The sequence below is a fragment of the Gallus gallus genome, chromosome 2, assembly GCF_016699485.2.
Source record: "Gallus gallus isolate bGalGal1 chromosome 2, bGalGal1.mat.broiler.GRCg7b, whole genome shotgun sequence".
Taxonomy (NCBI): Eukaryota; Metazoa; Chordata; class Aves; order Galliformes; family Phasianidae; genus Gallus; species Gallus gallus.
In genome coordinates this window covers 77,771,238-77,796,479 of record NC_052533.1, presented here as the reverse complement: position 1 = coordinate 77,796,479, position 25,242 = coordinate 77,771,238, and the positions used below count along the sequence as shown (strand labels likewise).

Here is a 25,242-nt window from a genome sequence, read left to right as displayed (position 1 = left end):
TTTTGTAAGACAACATATGTTTCTTTGAGACCGAACAAGGTTCTCACTGAGACGGATGGTATATCTACTAATCACTTTGAGGGGTGGTATATCAGATTTTTTCTTAGTTCTTTTCACACATGCATAGAGTACTTGGAATACAAAAAGAGCTACCTATACAATAAAATAACTAGCACTTTGATGGATTTATCGACTTACTCTTTCAAGCATCAAGAAATACTGGAAGCAACTTCCTGTATGAGAATGCATCATTAACAATCTTGTCTAGCTTCTCCTCCTTTCCATTCACATACAGATGTTTTCACTTAAACAGAGATATTCACAAACACTTCTCTTGCTTTACAGAAGTGCTGCATTTAAAAATCAGTATTACATAAGCTGTTTTAGGGAGTGTCGTGGTTTTATGATTTTTGATTATTGGTATTCCGTATCATAACATCATGTAGTGTACTGGGAGTTAAAGAATTAACACTCCAGGTCCATGGATTGTCAATAGTTTCAGGAAGAACTACATACTACATACCCCTGGAGGACTTTGCATTGTTCTGTTTCCATTTTCCACTCAGATGGAAAGATAAAACTGTCTGCATATCATGAGACATCTCTCTTTTTTGCCTTTCTGCTCATCCTGGCTATACATCTCACCTTCAGCATTAGAGTAAGGCCTTTAGTTCTTGGACACTCTCTCTTACTATATTTATTAGCTTCAATTCCAACTGTACTGTATTGTATTGTATTATAGTGTGTTATCTTGCATTTCGATATCTTATTTAGTAAATTAGTTTGTTTCTCCTCAGATCGTTGCCACTGTTTCTAGGCCCATCTCCTACCCTTTCCCGCTTTCCTTTTTCCCAAGGCGTGGGTCCCCCCCATCCCACTTGTCAAGGAACCCAGCCAAAGTAAACTGCTGACAGGTAGTTACAGTTAAATCTGTAACAATATATGCATTTGATAAGGTTCAACACAGGTCATAGCGTTATCTTGTTACTTCTCTGCATGACTGGTCATCAGGAAAAGTTATTCTCCTGAAACAGTTGCTTGAAAATTGCTAATACTACTTCTGTTTATGTAATTAAATTATGCATAGCTTAACTTTATTAGGCTTGAACATCTGTTAATCATAAATGCTCTGTGCAAAAGATTAAGACATGAAGATGAAGAATGAGGTGGGAAAATGTGTTAAGGAAAAATATAACTTACATAAAGGAGAGGAATGTAACACTTAAGAAGCTGTCCTCCTAACTGTGAATTTAAGTCCAAAATAATAAATATGAAAAGGATCAGAGAAAAAAAAAATCTACAAATGACAGAATCCTTCAGAAAAATAAAGATGTTCTGGAGAGTAGAAACCTATTTCCCTTACCGGAGTAAGATGTTCTGTACTCTTTTTAAGAATATCACAAAAGTATAATTGCAGATCTTTACAGTCTTTTCGATAGCAAAATTTCCTTTTAGCCTTTGAAATATTTAACCAAGTAAAGAAAAGGTTTGAGTCACATCAAACTCTAGTATGAAAAGAGAATAACACCTAATGTTAGCTGCAGTTTGCATTTTTCCCAGAAACTGCAAGCATGGTGTTCACAGCCAGGGTGCTTTTTCCATTTTATTTCCCCCAGACATTTCATCCTCTAAGGCCAAGTGTCTGCAAAATTCCACACGCAAGTAATCAGAGCTCAAAGACCAAAGACATGAATAAAAACCCTCAGGAGTCACATCGACTATATCCATACAGTTAATCAAGTTTCAGTTTTCATCTGGTCAACCAAAATAATACTCTCTTTGGACATCATCTTTGCATCAAACCACCTCAGCTCACAGAGGTAACAGAATAAGGCCCCAAAAAGATTGCAGGGAACGACAAAAAGCAGTAGAACAAACGTGAATTGTCAAAAAACCAAAACAAAACCAAAACAAAAAAGAAAGGAAGATATGGACGTTAATGACTGATGCCTGTACATATTATCAATTTATTCCTACAAAGCTGCCTATATTGATACAATAGCCTAAGGGACCTTTTAAGGCAACAAGGTGGCACCATCCACAGAAAAGTCTGGGTCAGTCCTTGACCTATGCAGAGTTGAGTACTTCCTCTCCAAAAACTAAAGCAGATGATACAGTATCTGTCTCCACCCATTTTATTTTTTTAAGCTTTGAATATTCACTCCACTGAGTCAATGCTCGCTTTTCCACCATTTTCGCTTTACAGAAACAGGAACACAGATGAAGAGGACCTCCTTCAGATTTGTGTTGGTGAACTACACGTGATAAACATTAACATGCTGTTCATTCTGAGTACGTATAGAAGTCGAGCCCATTGTTGAGGTTTGGTTTTTAAGTTGAACAATCTGTAAAGCATCTTTATTTGACTCTTTGTTTATAATTTCCAAGATTTTCTTCCATCAAGCAAGTATTATCTCTAAAACAGACAATATTAGAACAAACTGGACTGAAATATCTTCATCCATGACATTCATTACCTCCTACAAGCCTTGTGTGCAAAGTGAACTGAATGTCAGATGATGTCATTTTCAGTTCTTGGTTATGATGTACGGCAGCTACTCTGAAGTTGAAGGGCGAGGACCTCAACTCTACAGTTCCTGCACCAGCTAAATAACCAGAACAGGGTGAAACGCAAGAAAGAAAAATAATCTCAAGGGTTTCTATGCTTAAGGTGTTAAGAAGCATTTACACTTGTGCTAATGGCTTAGATGTATAATTACTTTGTACTTTTTAAATTCTACCTTAAGTTTGCATAAAGTGGGCTATTACACAGCAAAAAATTTCAGTGACAGAAGACTCTTCAGTGACAAATGAAAACAGAAATATTGCCTACAGCTTATTTATTGCTAGCTGCAAGAAAGCTAATGGAGGGAAAGGAAAAACAAATTTATTTCTGAATGAAAGTATATAGCCACTGTCTAGGCTTCTGAGATTTCCTCTGAGCTTCTCAAAGAAAAGAAAGTGTAACTTAACTAAAGCATTCAAACTTTACTGCATATATATTCAGTAATTAATTCACTGTTATTATCCCGCCTTGTATCAGAAATGAAGCGAAAGAGGATAATCTTTAGTCCTGAAAGCCTTGGCAGCTTATTGCTTGTTAAAATAAGAAAATGAGCCAGATATTTGACTTATTTTTTCTTTTAACCACCCAGATACCAGTATATGTTAGTATCATTTCTTCTTCTTGAGGTGCTAAACTGACAATAAAGCTCTTGCGCAAAACTGAATGCTTGAAGTTATCTGCCTTTCAGTATTACACTTAGAGTCAAACTCTGGCATAGAACTGAGCATGATTGCAAATCTCAGTTAAACATGCATTCTTGTAAAATCTAGAATCATGAGTAGCCTAATTATTCCAAATGATAACAAAGAACCCTGAAAAATGGCAGTTTCTATTCATAATCCTTCACTTTTAATTGTATGTTTCACCTTCATCATGTACCAGAAAACTTTCCAGCAGTAATCAAAATGACTGTTAATCAAAACTGCAACATAAAAAAAAAAAAAGAATTGACACATATCTGTAGCAATTACAGCAATAAACTGTTTGATCAGAAGTTTACCCAGACAGCGTACTATCTCCAGTCAAGCTAATCAAAATCACTGTTGTTCTAAAGAACATGAAGGCCAAGGACTTCATTCACTCATTCAGGTTCACCACTGACATCCAGGTCACAGTGACACTACTGGCTTTGGATTCCACAAGAACAAGGTTTTTTTAGTTCACCTAAATCCAGCCATGCAGTTTCTCCCTTCTTCACTGAGGTCTTCTCTACAGAATCAGACCAGACATTCCTCTTCAAGTAAAGCTGTAGTAATACCATTACCACTCAAAACTGAGAACTGTCTTACAGGAAAAGTTTTAAATGAGCACAAGACCATCTTACCACATATTATTTTAAGAGATCACAGACTTCCATGATGAAAAGCCAATCATGAAATGGTAGGTTGTCACTAAATGTTACTGTAGGAAGCAGGACTGAATAAAATATTTTGGAAACTAAATTAGAGTAACTGGACTGCAAGGTGTTGAACAACTCAGAAATATAAAGATAAAAGATAAAAGAAATATAAAGATAAAAGAAATATCAAAGATTTACCTGGTAAATGTCATTTTATAGGTAACTTTGTCTCTGTACTGTTAATTACTTCAGTTACCTATATCAGCTTCACTTAATGCTCACTCTAGAGATACTAACCTAATGCCTTATCCTTCAAGCACACTACAAAAACAACATTAGCCTCTCCAAAGCCACAAGTACTTCTACAAACTGTAGCTCAATACTTTTTTGTTAAACAACTATTCAGATTCCCATGCTGATGTGCAGTCTTGGAAATGACATGTTCTCAAAAGCACCCAGGGAATTCCAGGAGAACTTGAAATCCTCTGTCAGAATTTACTGCCAGTTTCACTAGTCTGTCCTCAACTAAGCCTACAATGAAATTAAAATAACTGCTAGATCACTGTAGCCTCCCTGTGAACATACACACTATTCTTTGTTTAACTATTTTCTCTTAAATCATTGTGAGCTGCTGGTAACACCTGCTAAGAACAGCTTCAAGGTCTATTTGCCTTTTTTTTTTTTCCCTCTGAATGCAACAGGTAGTAGAGATTGCATCATATCAACAAGACTGCCTTAAAATGGCTGTCTTAAAATGGCAAAGACTGAAAATTTAACAGTAAAGTTAAAAACATCTTTTTAGTGAGGAGACAATTTTATGTCTCTTGACAAAAAGTATACGGATGCCAGAGAAACCAAAACAGAATGCTAGTGGCTCCTTCTACCACAGCTGATAAACCTCCCTCCACTGGCATTAGAAATCCAAACATTTTGGAAGGTCACCACGGACCACCAGACGCAGAGGCACAGAATTAAGGACTGCACCTTCCAGAAGGAAAGCAGCTATCATGCTGCAAGGCATCTTAATTTAATTCTGACAAACAGCTTTATGTACTATGACCTGTGGAACTTGCTTATCCTGTCTATAGCTAAATAATCTCTTGCTCACATCTACAGCATGCACAGCTATCAGCTGCAGATGTATTCCGGCAGAAACCTAAAACAGGCACATTAAATGCTTTACCCTCATGGAAAAAGGTATCCCAGTTCTGCTAGGAAACATAAATTTTTTTGATCAACTCTGGATTCCACCTAGATATGTTCCTTATATTCATCCTTCCACTTTCCTTCACATGAAGACTTAAAAGAAATTCAGACCAATACTATTTGTATTAAAAAACATGCTCAAGAATAACTGTGCACAAGAGCCTGAAAGACAGATAACAGATGGTCTGAAACAACAGCAAAGAGCAGGCTCCAAGTGCATATTTTGACAATAAATTGATCAAGTTGCTAAGGCAATAGATTTTATGAGGTGCAACAGCTAACTAAATCCCAGTTACTAAAGTAGCTACAGAAGACATCAAACTTTCTACTCTCCTTTAAGAGTAAAAATTGATCCTGGATCTGTTTTACAATATTAATGTAATTAATGTTAGCATCTTAACTAAGACCAGGAGGTGACCAGACCTCCCAACCTGCTAATCATTCTATTACCCACATTATTCTTTGCATTGTGGATTATCTATGGGCACTCAACCTGGACTCTTTACGGACGAAACTAAACTGGAATACGTACTCCAAGGACACACCTAACACGTGCCAGCTTTTATTGGTCATTCAGTCCAGAGTATCAAACAAACTAGTCTCCAGAACACACACACACAGTGTGAACATTAAGTCTTGAGCAATGCTTCCTCCTACAAATTTGCTTCTATCATACCATGGTACTTGCTAAAGCAGACATAGCCACAAATACCAAGGTAAAACTTAAAGTTTTCCCTATACTATTTGACTCACAGGGAAAAATGACAATTCTGTATAAAGAAACAAATAAAGCAGATAACTAAAGTGTACCAGAGGTTTAGATCTGTGAACAAGTAACAAAAGTCTTCTCCTTTGGACCCTATTGAAATTCCCCCACTGCGATGCTGGCATGCCAAGGAAATGAAATAAACAGCAGGTATAAAACACAGGATAAATAAAAGCATGTAAACCCAAGCAAAGTTTAAATTAGCCACAAAACGCGACTCCTTCCTTTGGACAAAACTCAACTGCAACACAGACTCTGTTCCAACTTGTGCTCCATTAAAAAGAAGAGCAAGGTGACTAATTTGGTTAACAAAGAAATAGCAGAAACTTTAGTTTTCCAACCTTTCATTTGAAAACATCAATTAAAATCATTCTCTCCTTCTCATAACTGCGCCACTTCTTTCCAACGCAAAGTGTGACTTGGAACGGTTTTCCAACAGTAGTCAGTTTTTATTCAGACATTTTTGCAATGCTTATTTTTTCTTACCATTGTTTGAGATGTTAAATAAGCATTACGTAAGTCAGACTCACTGAAGCACAAGAATAGCGCTCTGATTTTTTTTTTTTCCTTTTTGCTATGAGCAAATTGCAAGGACAAAGCAATGCAGTTATAGCTAGTACATAAGAGTTCTAGGTAAATACAGTGTTGGCTACCAAAAAAAAAGAGCAAGCAAAAAAATAGGAAGCATCTGTATGAACGTTCTGAACATACAGTTGAGTTCATTGAACCTCTCCTGCTTTCATTTCTACACAGCAGTTACTTAGCATTTTTAAGCAGATTTATCACGTAAGAGCTGTCTGTCTTGGTATCCTCTACCACGAAAACAGCAGAATGCCCAACTGAAGTGGCTCATGTTAATAACTTCATTCTTACTTGTCTTGACACCATATTGCCAAACACCTTACAGAGAAGGAAGTACAAATTGAACAGTAAAAGGACTCCACTAGTACGCAGCAAGACAACCTCACATAGAGACTGACAACCTATTGCTTGTATCCGAATGTGCCTAGCTTCTGTTTCTGCGCAGCCTGAAATGATGTTCAGAGACTTTTAGGAAAGACGATATCTTACTTAAACCGCTGTGTTCTATTTCCCTCTAACCTTCTCTTACCTGCTCATTTAATGGAGGCTCAGTGTGGAAAAAACACCAGAATTTCCATTTCTCTTCACAGAGCACACAACTTGCTTGCTTAAAATCAATTTTATAATACAAAAACAACTGTACCACTGCTTTGCTATCTACAAGTAAAACAAACTGCTGATAACGTTCAAGGCAATGGAAATTAGCTGCAGCTTATTCACAAAACCAAAACACTCACCTGCTGGTTTCCCAGTCTTGATCATCCTTATCTTTTTCTTCTTTGGTATCAGAACTGTGTGGGTGTTTCTGCACAATCCGCATCCCACCCGCTTTAACTGGAATAGAAATGAGAAAGACAAAACCTCACTCAAACCAGCACAAGCAAATAACAAATGCTGTACCGATAACCTCTCCACACGCAGTGTTTTGCAGAGTAACTTTAAATAACTACTGTTTGAAAAAGGGGCCCAAACTGTTTAACAGAGGCAGATCTGAGAAGCATCTACTTCAAGACTGCATCTGCCATTCTCATTCACATCATGCCATCTTTGCTCATCCTGAGAAGCAGCAGCTCATTTCACCACCTGCTTCCAACGCTGTTTTAGAATATTCAAGTCTGTTTTAACTCTCCCCCCACCTCTGTTAACTTGTAGTACTCAGAAGAAATTGAGGCAACAGCTTTGTGTAATAGTATCCAAAAGGCCACAATCTTTAAATACTCCCATAAAACAAGACGGGCAGAAGAACCTCATTTGTCATTTCAAGTCAGAAATGCAACTGAAATATTATAGTAGTAATATTTATACAAAAAGAAAATCAAAAACAGTATAGTAAAAAGCAAGTTTTAGGAGGACTCAATTTGCATTAAGAACAGAGCTTTGTATTCTGCAAGAACATCATTACCACATTTCAAATCCTTGTCACGCTTCAGTTTTAGAAATGACGCAATCACAAAATGCATCCCTTTGAAATACGGATCGAGAAGTGAAAGCAAATCCACTTACATTCACATCTTCCCCTACCCATGTGAAATATGAAATAAGATCTAAATCCAGACTGTAACACTGCAGCTACTAAGGAGAGCAACAGGCTGGGTTCTTCTGACAGACTTTGTTTTAATACTGTAGGTTTCTCCCTCCTTCAGCAATTGCCCTGCATGCTTACAATCAAGCATGGGACATCATCGCAGAATGGTTTGGGTTGGCAGGGACCTTTAAGATCACCTAGTTCCAGCCCCCTGCTATAGGCAGGGACACCTCCCTCTAGACCAGGTTGCTCAAAGCCCCATCCAGCCCGGCCTTGAATGCTTCCAGGGAGGGGGCATCCACAACCACCCTGGGCAACCTGTTTCGGGGTCTCACCACCCTCACAGAAAAGAATTTCAGTCCCTCCTCAGCTTTCCTGTAGGCTCCCTCCAGGTACTGGAAGGCCCCTATAAGGTCCCTCAGAGCCTTCTCTTCTCCAGCCTGAAAAGCCCCAGCTCTCTCAGCCTATCCCTGCAGGGGAGGTGCTCCAGCCCTCTAATAATCTTTGTGGCCCTCCTCTGGAACTACTCCAACAGCTCCATGTCCTTCTTGTGTTGGGGTCTCCAGAACTGGATGCAGTGCTCCAGGTGGCGTCACATGAGAGCAGAGCAGAGGGGCAGAATCACCTCCGTTGACCTGCTGGTCACACTTCTCCCGATGTAACCCAGGATACAGTTGGCCTTCTGGGCTGCAAGAGCACATTGCTGGCTCAGGTTGAATCGTTCATCAACCAGCAGCCCCAAACCCTTCTCCTCAGGGCTGCTCTCAAGCCATTTTCTGACCAACCTGCATCTTTGCTTGGATATAAGAGGATGCATCACAGCGAACTGGAAGAGTTCCATTCCAATCAGTAACCACATCAGAAAACTACTACAGCAGTCAACAACAACAACAAAAAAAAACAACCTACAGACAGGCTAGTTTGTGCTCTATGTTTACACAAGTGGAAGGTCCATGGGCAGATTCAGAGATGGCACACTGAGCAAGCACAGTGCCAGGGCACACAAGTGGGTGACTCGAAGGGAGCTGAAGCAGCCTGCTGTTGTGGTTAGGGCAGGCTGGGACTTCTGACAGCCCCTTGCAACCCACCTACAGAGATTAAGGCTCAGTGGTTCAGTGCAAATCTCTGAAGACTAGAAACAGGGCAAGTTCTTAGCTCTGAACTTAGTTCTTCAGAGCAGCAGTGAAACACATACTCCTGCCTGTAAGTTTTACAGCCTACACTGGGGAAGGCAGAGAGAGTAACCACCCCCAAGGAAAAGTGCATGTTAGGTCCCTGGATTTGTTAAACAGACTTTTAATGTAATGTAATGCTTCATGTAATATTTGAAAGATATAATTTTAATTTGATAAATGATGTTAAAGACAAGCAACCAACAGGAAAATAAAGAGCAGAATAACTTTTTACAAACCTTCAAAACTACGTCCACTTATTGTGCAATAACAAAATACACAGCATATTCACCATCTTTGTGCTGTCTCCAGCATAAAACTAACATATTTTAAACATGTGAGATACGTTTCACATGGGACAGGGAACAACAGAAAGATTATGTAACAAATAGGTGGTGTTAGAGATGGAACAGAAATAATAAATTCTCTTATTTCTAGATGCACGCTCCTTACAAAGTTTATTCGTAAAAGTAAACACTCTGAGTCTTATCAAGCACTGTCTTGCTCTAATATCTTGATTTAACTTAGTTAATCAAAGTCTACAAGCTAGAATAAGAGCAAGACCCATCAGCTAAATTGCTGACACCAAGGCATTTCTGAAAGCCTAAAATCCTTACCAGCAGCACTCATTTTGCTTTACCTTCATTATTTTTTAACAGTAACTTTTAAACCTAGTCTCACTGCATAATGAGACCCTCTTAACTCCATTTCAAATTCTTTTTTTGTAGAGGATGCTTTCACCCACCTGCCAGGACACAAACAGCATTTCTGGACAACAGCCACATATTCCCACATTGCAGCCTTTCACCATCCAATAGAGAACCAGGTGAAACAATACCCAAGGATTTAGCTGGTCTAAAACACCTCTCCTCTTCCATTATATATCATCAGGCTGGCAGCCGCTTGTGTTCTCTTTATCTGGCACTGGCAAGGATATCCAGCTAATACATTCAGATCCTTCTGCAGGTAGTTATCATTTGAATTTCTGAAAGCAAAAGTGAAATATTGACCCCAACCTCCTGTACATACAGCTGAGCTACATCTATGCCACCCATGATACAACACAGTAATAATACCTAAACTAGCTTCAAAAGAGTTGAGAAAGAATGTCTTCACCCCACAAATCATCTCCCTTTTCAAAAGATTTCAACCCAGCAACACACCAGCGCTGGACAGAGAAGAAATGATGACATGCACCAACTTGTAGGAAAAATACTCCATTTGTGAGATTTTCTTGGATTGAGAGGATTCGTCTATTTCCTACTTGCCTAGATTTTTAATACAATGGCCGAACAAATGCTTTCCACTGTGATTTTGTCAGGTAAGAACTATTCCTAAGAGAATATGAGCTCAGATTCTTCTTAGAGCGGAAAAAGGACTTAAATAACTGAGAAACCACCCTCCAGAACATTGCCAGGAATACATGCTCCAAACAGGAAGGTGCCGGCAATTGCCCTGGGATCAGGAACAAAACAGCTCCCGTACTGAGATGGGTAATTCTACAGACCTCAGGCTGCAGTGCTGCTGGCACGGGGTCCCTGTGAGGGCAGGGGATCAGGGAATGGCTGCTGTGGAGCTGATGAGGTACCATCATCTTCCACAGTGTGAAGAGGGGCTCACCTCCAAGCAAACCCTGGGAACAGCAGCAGAGTGGTCTGTTTGTCCAGTTACTGGATAAGAGCTAGTTTTAGTTATTAGTTGGTCTGCTCTGAGCTGCAGACAGGACTGCCTTGTTTAACCTACGAATGAAACTGCGTTCTTCTTATGGGTACGGCTACTCCGGACACCTCCTGGAAATGCACTAAGCAACCTGCTTCATATTCCAGGTGACCTGGAATCAGCAAGCATTCTTATTTACCCTTTTCTCGTACTGCCGTGCTCCTAGAGTTCCAAAATAAATCACACCAGGCCAGAAAGCACCAGGCATCTTCAGAATCATTGCAACTGAGCGACCGCTCTTACCACGGCTGATTCAGATGGCCAATATTCAGCCTCATGGCCTAGGGCAGTCCTCTCTGGGCACACCTTCTGGTTCAGGTGAAATAATTCCATTCAGAGCCTCTAAAAATCAACAGCTTAACCAAGATCTTCAGTACCTTCCTTTTCACCTTGAGCATAGTGCTAAATATTAATAATTTATTTCTCATGAACCACGTCAGTATAATGGAAGTTGTTATCGTAAGATGTATGAAAATCCAAGACCAAGAGAAACCTTAAACAAGCCCTTCTGCATGCTTAAGGGAACATACATTAGCATCTGACAAAACAATGGAAGAGTTATTATATACCTTCATTTCATAGAAATCCTGGCTTAGAGCTATTTGTTCTAATGCAGAACTAAAGCACATCACTATTTTCATGAATCTATTGTAAAGCCTCATAAATAAACTATTACCACAATCACCTTGCTTTACTCATCCACAGTAGCTATTGGAAGAAATGAACAGCTAAAAGCATAATTACACAGCCCTTTTCAGCTGCTGCAAGCCATACAAACCTACACCGCATTGTATTACAGACGCATTGATCTTACTGACAGATACATATGAGGGCCTCAACTTAAGCTTTATTAAGTTTCAGAAAGGAGTTCAAAGCCACTTCATGTACCCTGTTACCAACCTGAGGTCTTAGGGTTTCTATTTCATTATCCTTTCTTTTTTCAAGTGTTTTTCTTGTCTTTTTTGTTTTACCTATGGGAAAAGATCAATGCAGAGAGGAAGCCAGCAGACCGCATGCAGTCAGTGAGGGCTCACCGTGCACACAAAATATAATCAGTTTGTCAATTCAGCTTCAATTTCATGATCCAAATCTTCCCCAACTTTTATGCATGTGATTCATACTCAGTGGGGTTAAGACATCCCTAATTACAGATACAACCATAGGCAGCAAATCCACAGCTTTCAAGCTGTTAGTCAATGAAGTCCTCCTATTTACAGCTTCGCTTTGCTAAGAACTAGCCTATTTATTTAGGAATACTATTCAAACTGTCTACAAGTTATTCTTTCATTTTTATTTTTTTAAAGAATTCCTGACTTGCTAAAACCTCTGTGCAAACAGCCATATGGCATTACATTATTATTCAAGGATCTAAAACAGCTTGGGATAGAGGATTAAAACCTAGCTTCAGCCTCTACAGTAAATATAAACTGCCATTAGTCAGCATGTTCATTGTGGATTTTTGAAGTGTTCAAAGGACGACACATCAGAGGCACTCTCTTCTGACAATCAGTTCAGAACCATCCTCTTCCTGGAATGACTTGAAGATTCTGTAAAACATCCGTTTCCCTCATCTCATAGACAGACTTGGCAATCCCCTGTCAAAGCTGAATTGGTGCACACTCACAAGACACCCCCAGGGTTGCTGAAGATCTTAAAAGGTAAACAGCTGAGCAAGTTCTTCAGCTCATATGTGGATGCATATCTTAGAAAGGGAGAAAATAATGAAACACTCTGACAGCAAGGAAAACCTGCTGTATTCCAATTACAGTTTTGCACTGTGCGTCGTTCATTTTTAAGGTGGACTGTGGAGATTTTTAAATAACAAACCATTGATTCAGAACACAGGCTTTGGAAAAAAACCCCTTCAAATAAGCAACAATATTAAAAAAATCTAAATACAGGCAGCTAGCTGGAAATGTCTACCAGTCTTCTTCCTTCCTCCCCTTCCTGCTGATGGGTTAGGTGTGTCTTCTTGTTGCACCCATCTAACATCTCAGTATGTCTTTTATCCTGAAGCAGACATTCATTTACATCATCTCAAGGAGACTGGACTTCAAGAGCAATGGCATTTGTTGCCTGAATGAGCTCACCACAAGATCTAACTAGCCATGGAGGTGTCAAGGCCAGGTCGGATGGGACCCTGGGCAGCCTGATCTGGTGGATGCAAACTGTGTCCCTGGCAGGGGGCTGGGGCAGGATGAGCTTTAAGGCTCCTTCCAACCCATGCCTTTCTATGATTCTGATGAATATCAGCGTTTTTGACTGAAACATCTGAAAAACTATTCCACTAGGAAACATTGGAAGACATAAGAAAAGCCTGTGGAGCAACGACTGAAATTCTCATTTTCAGAATACTGTAATCAAGATGAAGAAAAATGAGCAGCGTGTGAAAGAACAACACTATGAGCAATGGGTCCCCGCTGCACGCAGGAGCTCCTGTCCATGGTTGGTGACAGATCTGTGCAACACCAAAGCTATGACTCAGCTCAGCCCATGCCCCACCACTGCTCTGCTCAGCCCTGAACAAGCAGCACTGTGTGGAAGCTGCCAAAACAGCCTCAGGAGCATCTTGTCCTGCCTCCCTCCTTACTCATCTCTAGAACTAAAGCTCATCGCTGCACGGCTTCAATCACTTCAACCTAATGCAGCACCAGAACCACTGTGCACACACACAAAAAAAGGATGTAAGGAGCACTCTGAGCTCCTGGTTTGTGTTTCCGCTTGGCATGCAGGGCCCTGCAGATGGCAGGGCGTGCTGTGATTAGTTCAGGCTGCTTGTTCCACCTCCTGCGTGCAGGCAGGGCACCTCTGTCAGCCCTGGGGCTGCTCCCAGACCTTCCTCACCTTTCAAGGACAACACACGCTCACAGATGAGCACCCAGGTCAGAAACTGAAAGTGTCAAAAGCAGCCCCGACCAGGCCTGAAAGTATGTGCAAGCAGAGAGCTTCCTGGGAGAGAATGAAGAAGAGGAGGGTGCAGGCGGAGTGCTGCCTCTGTCGCTGAGGAAGGAATGCTGCCAGAAAGCCAGCAATCATCTCGGGGAGGGATGGCAAGCTGCTGGCTGAGACCTGGACAGGGCCCACACACGCTTCCACGTCCTAGGGCACAGCAGGGGGCGGAGGCCGGCGAGCTGGCGACCTTCTCAACAGGCAAACACGGAGCGCAAACAGAAGCAGCCTTGAACCTCCTGCCTGCGGACTTCGCTACGCGGCTACGTGGCGCCGGAGCCCCTCGCAGCGGGCCGAGCAGCCGCCTCCCTCCCTTCCTCCCTCCCACCCACCCCCGCCGCGGAGAGCCCGCCGGGCCGGGGCACGGGAGAGGCCGCCTGGGCCCAGCCCCGGTCGGGTGTTGCCCCGTTGCCGGGCGCGGTGCGCCCCTCGGGGCCTCCCCGTTCTTCCACCGCCGCCGCCCCGGCCCTCCCCGAGGCCCGCCCCGAAGGCCATAAGAAAAAGAGCGGAGAGACGGGACCCGGCGGCAGTACCAGCAGGAGGGTGTCCAGCCCGAGTCTCGGCTTTCTCTTTGGGAGGCGAAGACATGTTTACCCTGACAGCGCCCGCACTAGCGCGCCCACACCCCACTCCCGCCGCCAGCACCGCCTGCCGCCCGCCCTGTCAACGTGGCCGCCCGCCGCCGCCTCCAGGACGCGCCCAGAGAGGGTGGGGGCGGCCGCGGGTCCGCCCTGTCTCCTCTCGCCGCGGGGCGCGGCCCGGAGCAGGGCTGGCGCCGGGCCCAGACCTCCACCCGCAGGGCGGCGTGCACCTGGGCCGTAAGTTCCGCTCCTGGGCGTGGAGTGTGTTGCCAAACCACCACCGCGCTGAAGTCGGCCCGTTGTTTTTTTTCTTCACCCCTAAGCAATATGAAGGCGTTTTATGCAACTGGTGCCAGCAACAGTCTGCCATTAAATTTGTAATAACTACATTACCAGCAAAGTGCAAACGCTATGTGCTGGTTTCGTTCTCTTTCATAATTTGACATAAGGAATAGAAACATAGAATCATCAAGGTTGAAAAAGACCACTAAGGTCATCCAGATGAACCGTCAACTCACCGCCCATGCCCACTAACCACATCCCTCAGTGCCACATCTACACATTTCTTCAACACCTGCAAGGGGAGTGACTCCACCACCTCCCTGGGCAGCCTGTGCCACTGCCTCACCACTCTTTCTGAGAATTTTTTTTCCTAATATCCAACCTCAGTCTCCTCTTGTGCAACTAAAGGACACTTCCTCTTGTCCTGTCACAGGTTGCCTGAGAAAAGAGGCCAAACTCCACATGGCCACACCCTCCCTTCAGGCATTTGTAGAAAGTGATAAGGTCTCCCGGATCCTTCCTCCAGTCTGAACAATCCCAGCTCCCTCAGCTGCTCCTCAAAAGACTTGTGCTCCAGACTCATCACCAGTTTCATTGCCCTTCTCTGGACACATTCCAGGGCCTCAGTGTCTTTCTTGTAGTGAGGGGCCCAAAACTGAACACAGTACTCAAAGTGCAGCCTCACCAGTACTGAGTGATGATCACCTCCCTGGTCCTGCTGACTACACCGTTTCTAATACAAACCAGGATGCCATTGTCCTTCTTGGCCACCTGGGCACACTGCTGGCTCATGTTCAGATGACCATCAACTAACACCCGCAGCTCCTCTTCCTTTGTACAGCTTGCCAGCCACTCTGCCCCAAGCCTTTAGTGCTGAATGTGAATCCCCAGAAACTGAGCTTACGATGGTTGCAATTGAACCTCCCAAGAGTGCTGTATCAGTACTCTATCCCAGTTATGTTACAGGGAAATTAATGTAGCTATGTGACATAGCATACTCTACTTATTTGCAGTCAATCTTTCTAACAAATATTACCATTGCCAAAATATAAGTAATGTTTTTTTTGTTTGTTTGTTTGTTTGTTTTTGGCAACAGGTCAAAATATAATCACAACACAGTATCCTTAACAGTCTGAACGAACAAATGCTGTCAAAATGCTGTAGATAAGTTGTTGCATTTTGCTGCTGGGTAATTTTATTTTCTTACATGTACAGCACTTTGAAGTCTCAGATTGTATTTTCAGTTCTGCCACCTTCTGTGTAGTCTAATAGGAGTTACTCCAGTTCACCTTCAAGTCTCTCCTAAATTGAGATTATAAGGTTTCCTTGTCTACTTTTCTCTTGATTTGAATGAAAAGATTACATTTTGGTTATTCTTGGTTTTCCCAGGTATGCTTGGCTTGGAATTCCCCCTGATGCTTACAGCAGTCAGTATGAATCTTTGCTTTTGCAGGTTTAATATAAACCAGCTATTATAGAATGGGAATTCAAGATAACATGCTTTATGACATTAAAAAGAAAAAAAAAACACAAAACAGTTCAAAGTAATGTGTTTGTGGTGGTGTTTTTTGTTTTTTTTTTTTTTTTCCTCTGAGAATCAGTAATACAGATAGGTACTGATAGGACAAGGGGAAATGGTTTTAAACTAAAAGAAGGGAGATTTAGATTTGATGTTGGGGAAATTTTTCACTGAGAGGGTGGTGAGGGGCTGGAACAGGCTGCCCAGAGAGGTTGTGGATGCCCCGTCCCTGGAGGTGTTCAAGGCCAGGCTGGATGGGACCCTGGCAGAGCAATTGATTTCTTGCCAAATCTAAGGTGGTGGGCATTCCTTCTGCTAGAGATGTTGCCCTAATATTAGCAACAATATCCTTCTTGATTATGCCGATATGCATATGCAGAGGTTAGTAGTAGACATTAAAAAGATGGGAGTGGTCAGTCTCTGTCATTTCTAACAGCCTTGTTATTTCTACCAGAATGCATAGAGTATGACATCTATGGGCAACTGCAGAGAACAGGCAAAGCATTTGCAAAATGTGGGCAGCTTCCCTCACCAAGTCAGCCACACCTGGTGTTGACATCCAGATCTTAGAAACTGGAACAAAGGCAAGTCTCAACTGGAAAACCAGTAAATGAGAGCATCACAGGACATGGTACTGAAGTGCAAAGGCACTGTGAGGGAAGAGTATATAAATCAGACTGTTCAGAATATATAAGAGCTGTTCTGAAGACCAGCATTTCTTTTAGAATAAGAGCATTTTGGTGCAAGGTTCCACAGAACACTTCTTCAATTCATCGATAAGAGCTCCTAAAAGAAATCCCAAGCATCTGCAGCGATATCCAGAGCAGCCAAGAAAGAGCACTTTCCAGCTACTACTAATTTTAGCTAAAATAACAAGCAGAAATAAGCTACTTCTCTTCTGGTAATGGTAGAGGCAAAACCCCAGCTTTCCATGTTCCATCCCACATTTTAAAAAAATAATTGAAAAATAGGAAAAAGCCCTTTACAGATTTTAAAGGCTAAGTTTAAAACAAAAACAACACACGAAGAGATTGGATAGGAGAGCATGCTAAGGCGTGCTTACAGATGCTATTTTCAGTTGTACTTGGCCCTTCACAAGACTTCTGACAATAATAGTAAGGTCTTATTTTTGTGCTCTATAGCCCAACGTATGTTCAGCAGTCTATTTTAAAAATAGGCAGTCTGTTGAACTGTGATTAGAACACCATTTATGTCTGTTTTGAAACTAGTCCACAGTACTTAGCAGATGGCTACAAATTGTTGTGCTTTCACTTGGGCCTGCAGCAAAGCTTCATGTTCTTTCTGAAAATGTTAAAACATGTAGAAAAGCCTTTACTGGGTTTGGGTCAATGGGAAGTTACAGCAGTGCAATCTAGAGTCACTAAGTGCTTGAAAGGCAGCTAAATAATTTGCTACAACCCTCTGAACCTCTACCATCATCTCCAGCGCACATATGCACTTGTATGCTGTAAACCCTGGGGAGCATGATAAATTGCTTTCACTTATAGGATGGGCAAGAGTCTTTATTGAATAGGCTTTTGCCCAATTCCTGGATAAGTATAAGGTCAGTGACAATAACTAGCTGAATTTGATATACATCCAAAGTATTTTCACCTGAAATCAGTTGTTTTGAAAGCTGAGCTATTTCATTTTGATGTTTTAAGATTTTGCTATTTTTTAAAAGATTAAAGACCACTGAGAAACTTGACTAGTTTTTCTCCCTTGTTCAGTCAGTTAATGAAAATATTAGTTCTCCATGTATGTTCTCCATATATCACTAGCTGTTAATTAAAACAAAGGGTTTACAATCTGATACAGTCACAACATGGGAAAATGCCTCACTTTTCTACTTCAGTAGAATTACATAAAGCCTTCATTAAAAGCCCAATAGTGGTCATATGAGGTCTGTCCACTGCTACTTTGCTTTAAAGACTGTGGCTTCCCAGAAAATCTGCAGAGATTTTGTGAACTACCATTCAAAAACATGTTTTTGATATAATGTACAGATGTGAGAAAACAGTTTATGTAAGAAAACAAGCTAACAAATTTGGGGCAATGAGTTACACATGCTTTTCCACTCTTCCCTTACTGACTTCTGCTGTACTGACTTCATGATCAAAATCACTTGGGATGCCACTGTTCACTGTTTTTTCCATACCTTGATGATATGATTGATTCCATGTTGTTACTCCAGCTACACTGTTACTGTGACAAGAAGCACAAATTTATTTCCTTGCTGGATTTACTAACTCAGTTTTCCAAGGAAACCTATATATTTATTTTTCTTTAGAGTTAGAATAGGTCCCCACTGAGGCAAACATAGAAATTTGTAAGTGGTATAAGTTACTAAACTGAATCGTAATGTAATTGAAAAACTCAAACTCTCTTTTATCTTACTTTTTTATTACATTTTCTTGGAAATGTTTTTGCTAAAATGTGTACAGCAGTCTATCTCATCAGAAATGCAGCCTAATGTAGTCACTCTTTTGTTATATTGTCATAATGTTCAGACTTCTATGCTGTTATCAAACATGAAATCAGCACAAAAAGCCATTTCTCTGTTTCTGCTGAGATGTCAGTCAAATTTGGGTTTCTAGCAAGTGAAGAAGTTGTTCTGTATGCATTTTTCACATAAGCATTCTATTTTTCTGTAAGTAATTATCTTAGAATGATGCATGTACAACCAGCAGCCCATAAGCTGCATGCAGCCTGATACAGCTTACACTGTGGCTGACCCTGCCCTGCTCTATCATGGCAGCAACTCTTCCCACCAAACATCCCGGCTAGGGGAGTGCACCTATAGCTTCCCAACAACCAAACACCAATGCAATGTTAACCCTATCTGGGCTGAAACCAGGGCACAGGTTGCAGTGCGATGTTAACTCAAGTTATGGCACATAAGGTTTATGGATTTTGATACATTGGCTAAACAGAGTCCTGTGAGCAGCAAAAGATATGTAACCGTGCTTTCTGTTTTGGTCAAGAAATTTGAGAACAGGTTTCAAGATTGCAAAAAAATCATAACCTTTTTGTCTATTTGCAATTCCATTTTCAGTCAACATAAATATACAACCTGCACATTTTTAATGGGAATGTACTGAGTTTCAATCAGACATTCAACTCAAAGAAAAGTCTGGTCATGTCTCTTTACCAGACTTTCTTAAGACCTCTTACCAGAGAAAAACATCCCTTGCTTCACAGTCATGCCTTATTCATGTCATCACTTTTGGCAGTATGCACATTTGCGAGTGACTCTTCTTAACGATGAAGCACAGAAAAAATTCATCAAAAATCCCTGATGAACACCTTGAGAGCTCACTAAGAATTGCAGCCACTGCCACCAAACAAGTCTGGTGTGTTAGCTTCAAAAAATAAGGTCACATATCCCACTACTTTTATGGTTTTGTTGCTCTCTTTTTTTTATGTTTTAATAAAATATATTAAAAATTAAAATGTTTTGTTATGTATATACATTAACTGTATTATATATTTTATGAGGGCTGCTCCTAAAGTAATGTCTCCTGTTTTATGATGTTGGCCCACGATGTCAGAGGTGGCTGTTGGTGGTATGGCAGTAGAGGTGGAATCTTCCTTTCAATATTCTATTACATTTTGTTGCTTTGTGACAGATGGCACCAGAGGGGCAGTCTGACAGAATGGCCTAAGATGATTCCTCTTCACTCAATGTGGCCCAGGAAAGCTAAAGGTTTGGACAACCATGTCTTAGATGCAATTGCTACTTTTTCCATTTGCTTCTCCTCACTGTTTTTTTATGATATCATTCTATTAAGTTTTTTACACAGTGCATGCTAGAGTGACATAATGTGTACTGTGCTTCTTTTCTTTCAAGACCAGTTTCAGGTTGTTTTTTTTACTGTAGTAGAAATTTGTTTTGACCTCATGGGAGAATTGTGCCTTTAATTTAAACCCAAATGGAAACCACTATCACAATATAGCCTCACATTAAGCTAAAAGATAGTGCTGTTCATTGAAATCTTTATAAACCTCTCTACCAATAAATACTGAAGGGAAAATAAAGCAAAATAAAGTGAATAAAGCTCTGTAGGTTTCCATAGATGTTGTGCTATAAAATTGCACTGTTCATTCTTTCTCCAATTCAGTGCAATTCAGTTTTACCATAGGACACTAACAGTGATAATGCTACAAAAGAGTTGTGATGTTTAAGATTGATACAGCAATTTACAGATTCAGTGTAAGGAATGGTAGAAGGAGGGAAAGGGACAAAGGGAAAAAGGGAGGAGAGAGAAAAAGAGAGGGAAAAAATGGAGAAAGACAGAAAGAAGGGAAAGGGTAGGGATAGGAAAGGGGAAAGAGAAAGAGGAAGAGAGGAAATGGAAAGAGAGGAAAGGGGAAGGGGAGGGAAGAAAAGGCAAGGCAAGGAAGGCAAGGAAAAAAAGTAGGATAGGAATGAGGAGAAATAGAGGAAGAAAGATGTTCAATACAACCAAGAAAGTAAAAGCTTTCCTCTGGAGTCTTTTTTTCCACAGATCTTCTGCAAAAAGAGCATCATTTTCATTATCCCCCACCTTACAGTGGGTAAAAGCAAGTATAAGGAGGTAAAAATAAGTAGCCAAAGCCAAACTTCAGAGTAGCAGCAGAGAAGAAAATGGAATCCAGGGGGCACAGTTCTCTCTCCATTAAGTCTCATTAGTCTTGGACCTATTAAAGAAATTGCAATATGTTGTCATTATAGGTAATGGGTACATTAGTACCACCCAGTTAGAGGGCCTTGCTGCTCAAGCTCTGTGGATGACAAGTGTGAGTGCGCACAACTACTTGGTTTTCTGAGTCATATGAAAGCACCACTGCCAGTGGAAATGAGGACTGCGAACTACTGGTATGGTTCCCAAATGAGACTCAAGAGGATTAGGCTTTTACTCAGTGCTGGGCCTGAACATTTATCTATTCTTCTGTTTTCATTTGAGTTGTCTCTCAAAGATTGCAATGGAGTTGGAATCTTCAACCTGAGGAAGCAATACTATTTCAATAAAGGAAAGAATTCATGTTGATTCAAAAGTAAAAAGGGTCAAACTAATTTAAACTCCTACTTTTTCAAAGCTCATTGGAGTTGGTGTTTTGTTGTTGTTGTTTTCCTACGTTTGATTTCTATAAAGTTAACATCAGATTTTTTTCTGTGGTTGTGTTAAAACTGAGAATCTTGACTGAAAGCCTTGAAATAAGCACTCACTAGAGAAGTGACAGTTGCTTTATGCCTGTATGTCATGTTTAGCATCACATGCCACATCCACAATAAATAGCACCGAACTTCATTTATTTTAATATCCTCAGGTTCTTTCCATTCTTTCATAGCAATTGTTCTTGGTGTCAGAGGGAGTTTTATGTGTACCCAACTGTGGACTGTTGGTCTTTGCTTCTAGGAAATAATCATTTAAGACTGTAGGGTTCTAAACTCTATTTTGACTGCTAGAGGTGCCATTAACACCACCTCATTGTAGGTCAAGAGGTGCTGACTTTTAGTGCCTGACCCTACTGGAGCTTAGGCACAAACAGCCACTCCTAAGGGGTATTAGAGAAATTGGTATTTGGTTTCCCACAAGACATGCCATTGGCTTTATCTAGCTCTACTCCATTAATCCAAGAGATAGCCCTGTTCTAAAAAACCCTTTATCTCCTGGAAGAGCCTTAGTTTCAGATTCCTGGTAGTTGACCTAAGATTTCTGTTAACTCTGCAGCAAAATTGTCACTTGCAAAGTTTGTGTCTCCACTCCACTCAATATTTATTCCCGTTCCTTCCAGAGAACATTAACTAATATACAACAACAGATTATATATTGGAGTATATATTTAGTCCCAGTGTGTCTTTCTCTAGAGAAATGTACTGTTGTTTTTTTTTAATCCTTGAACAGATCTTAACACATAACTTTGTTGTTAAACAAGCCAGTAATTTTCCTTTAGAAACACTAGTTAACCTTATGGAGAGAACAAATTGATAAACAGCAAAATTTCCCTTTTCAGTTAAATCCTAGATGCTAGATTTCCAGCCATAATTGTACTTCATTCTTATTAGAAGGAGTCTGAGTATGTCAACATCCTTATTGATGTTTTCTGCTGAATGCTTTGTTATAACCCGAACATAATTAAATGTAAGTAGACTGGTATTTCATCACAGCTCAAGGGTATGAGACTAACACATTATTTCTCCTGTTATCTTTCTTGTTCTTTTTCTTCTTACATGAAAAGAATGCAAAGTATCACAATTCTTTAGGGCTGCGAAGTCTTACAACCTCTCTGCAGAAAACTGCAGTGTTTGAACAATGGTGGAAGGGAAGGATGAAATGTTTAATGTATGCATTTGTATTTTATTTTTCTTTGCGCAAAGATTCGTTTTGTTTATTAATTTTCAATTTTTTTTCCAGTTGCTCCAACTACATAATATAAATTATTTTTGTTCATATTATTACAATTTTTATACTGACCACAGAAGTCTAGTTTGACGTTCAGCAGTTCTCTTGTGTGGAGCATTAATCAAAACATAAACAGGATTTTACTGTTTCATGCTTGTCTCGGATCTGGCAGGGATGGAGTTAATTCTCTTCCTGTGGTGCTGTGTTTTGGGTTTGTGACCAAAATACTGTTGTTAACACACCAATATCTTGGCTGTTGCTGAGCGATGCTTGCACAGCATGGAGGCTTTCTCTTTTTTTCACTGTACTCCCTATAGCAAGTAGGCTGGGGGTGGGCAAGTGGTTGTGAGGGAACACAGCCAGGGCATTTGGCCTGAACAGAGTAAAAGGGTGTCCCATGATGTTCTGACCAGCAATAAGAGCTCAGGAAAAGAAGAAAGAGAATTGTTTGGGATTATGCCTTTTGCTAAAAGGAACTTCTCCATAAAGTCTCTGTTTAATCTAACAGTAAGTTGATAGAAAAATTCTGTAAGCTGTTAAATGCAGAGTCTGACACATAGTGTGATGACATCTGTCATCAGACTATGTGTAAACACATTTTTATATACTAAAAAACTAGAATTTGTAGATATATGTTTGCTACATTGTTTGCTACATTTATAGCAGGTATGGATAGACCAGTTGTAATGTCATATCAGGTTCACTTCAGTTTCTTCTCAGAACACCAAAATAATAATAAGATACACTTCAGTGTGTATCACATACTGCATAACTAATAGCCATTTCTGAAGGCAAAAGTCTGTGCAGCCTAATCAGTGACACTCTATAAACATCCGTAACTAGTTTGACCATCTCAGTCTCAGCCCAAGGTGGGACTCCTAGTGTATACATGAAATTCATCAACTCTATATTCAGAGCAGCAGCTACCAACTGACTTCTGTAGTGGATGTTGTCAGGTCCTACTCTGTGAGGAAACCCATACTGTGCTGCCTATAAGCATTGCAGAGGACATTTTTCTCCAAATTTACCTTCCCTCAAGAACTTCAAAAACTCATCAGAATGTGCTTTTATAGGCCCTCAGTAGAAAATAGATCTGCCTTCCCTTGACTATACTCAGGATCCATAGCAAAAAGGCATTGCCCTGAGCAATTGACTGTCTGAGGAGATTCCTAAACCAACTTGTTGTCCTGAAATTGAAATTAATTGTCTCAGATTCATTTACTCAGGCCTGCAATGTTCTCATTTGGAATAAGATGTAATGCAATCAGCACTGCACAACAAACTCCCTCCAAGTTAATGTGCTGTGGCGAACCATGTTGCTCATTAACAAATGCACCTCTTTCATATATGGACATCAAGTTTTGCAGTGTTTAGTGCACAATGCTATTGTGCAATTGCCACCACTATGCATGCAAGATCGAAGTGTCTCCCAGGAACACCTGATACTTTTCAACTCTTATCTTTCTGATTTTCATCCCTTTGTCTTGGGGGAGGAGTTGTTCCTGTATAGGTTTCTGTCTTGTTTACCTTCTCATTGCAGCTTCTACACAGAAATCCTTTATCTTCTTACATGACGATAGGGATTCCTTGCCTCCTGGCTACCCTAATCTGCCACCATATAGTTGTGGACTGTTGTTTGTCCTTTCCTCCCTTTCCAGCAATGTCCTCAGGACAGTAAGCTACCAAAAGCATCCCAGTTCCCATTTCACTGCTTATACTGCTTTTTGATGAATTACGAGAAACTGCACTGACCACAGAGCAGCCTATTGACATTGCCTTCTTGAAGAAATACTGTCCCTGGATCTTGAATCCCAGCAAATTGAAGCTGTGATGGTGAACTGGTAGTAGTTGAAATACCAATTTTGTGTCACAATTTGCAAGTCGTGTTACAAGGCTATGGGAAAGAATGACTGATGCTGTTAGGTCAAAGAAAATGTATGTCAAAGAACTAATCGAGGGTCACTACCATCATTTATGGACTCTGCAAGGATAAGAGAGGGGGGTTGAATGGACCATTCTGAATTCATCACATCCTTTTGTCAATACCTGTCCTAGAGGAGTAAAGGGACTCATAATACTCCTTGCAGCCACCTCATTTATTATTTCTTGATAGGTCATTTCTTCACTGATTTTAAATTCTTGGCTGTTGCAGCATTCCTGATTCCCCCTCAAGGACAACTCTGCTAGAAATATTGTCTCTTATGGTCATCCTTAAACCGAGCAGATTAACTGGGAGAGTTCTGGCTCCCTGCACAGCCTTCTCTTTCTGCCCAAGGACTACTGCTCCTTCCTTGCCCTTTTCATCTGCTCCTTATTGTTCTCCTCGTCCTTTTCCCTGGCACAGACCTAGCTGTATTTTCCAAACTTGCATCACACATGGCAGCACAAACGTTTATAAGCTATCAAAAAGACAGCGTTCTACATCAAAACAGAATGGCATAAAGAAGCTTGCCTTTATACCTCTCCTCATTACATGTCAATACAGACTTATTGTCTGAAACCTGCTGACCTGTCCCTTTTGCTGTCATTATCAACAGCCACAAGTCACACTTCACTTTTCTGTCCTCTTGTCAGCAGTTAATTCTTGTCTAAACTCAATCACAGGTTAAAAGCCCATCCTTCAGAAGACTATCTGGCCTGCCTCTGTGTC

At 40.7% G+C, this 25,242-nt stretch overlaps 1 protein-coding gene across 1 annotated transcript in view; it reads right to left on the bottom strand.

Annotated features, from left to right (window-relative positions):
• Positions 1–14,489, bottom strand: part of DAP (death associated protein) — a 43,994-nt gene extending 29,505 nt beyond the window's left edge. Inside the window, exons 1-2 of the mRNA NM_001031003.2 lie at positions 14,358–14,489; positions 7,197–7,293 (exon numbers count right to left, since the gene is read on the bottom strand). Coding sequence (NP_001026174.1) covers positions 7,197–7,293; positions 14,358–14,412 — 152 coding nt within the window. The 5' untranslated portion in view covers positions 14,413–14,489. The remainder of the gene's footprint in view (positions 1–7,196; positions 7,294–14,357) is intronic.
• Positions 14,490–25,242: the final 10,753 nt, after the last annotated feature.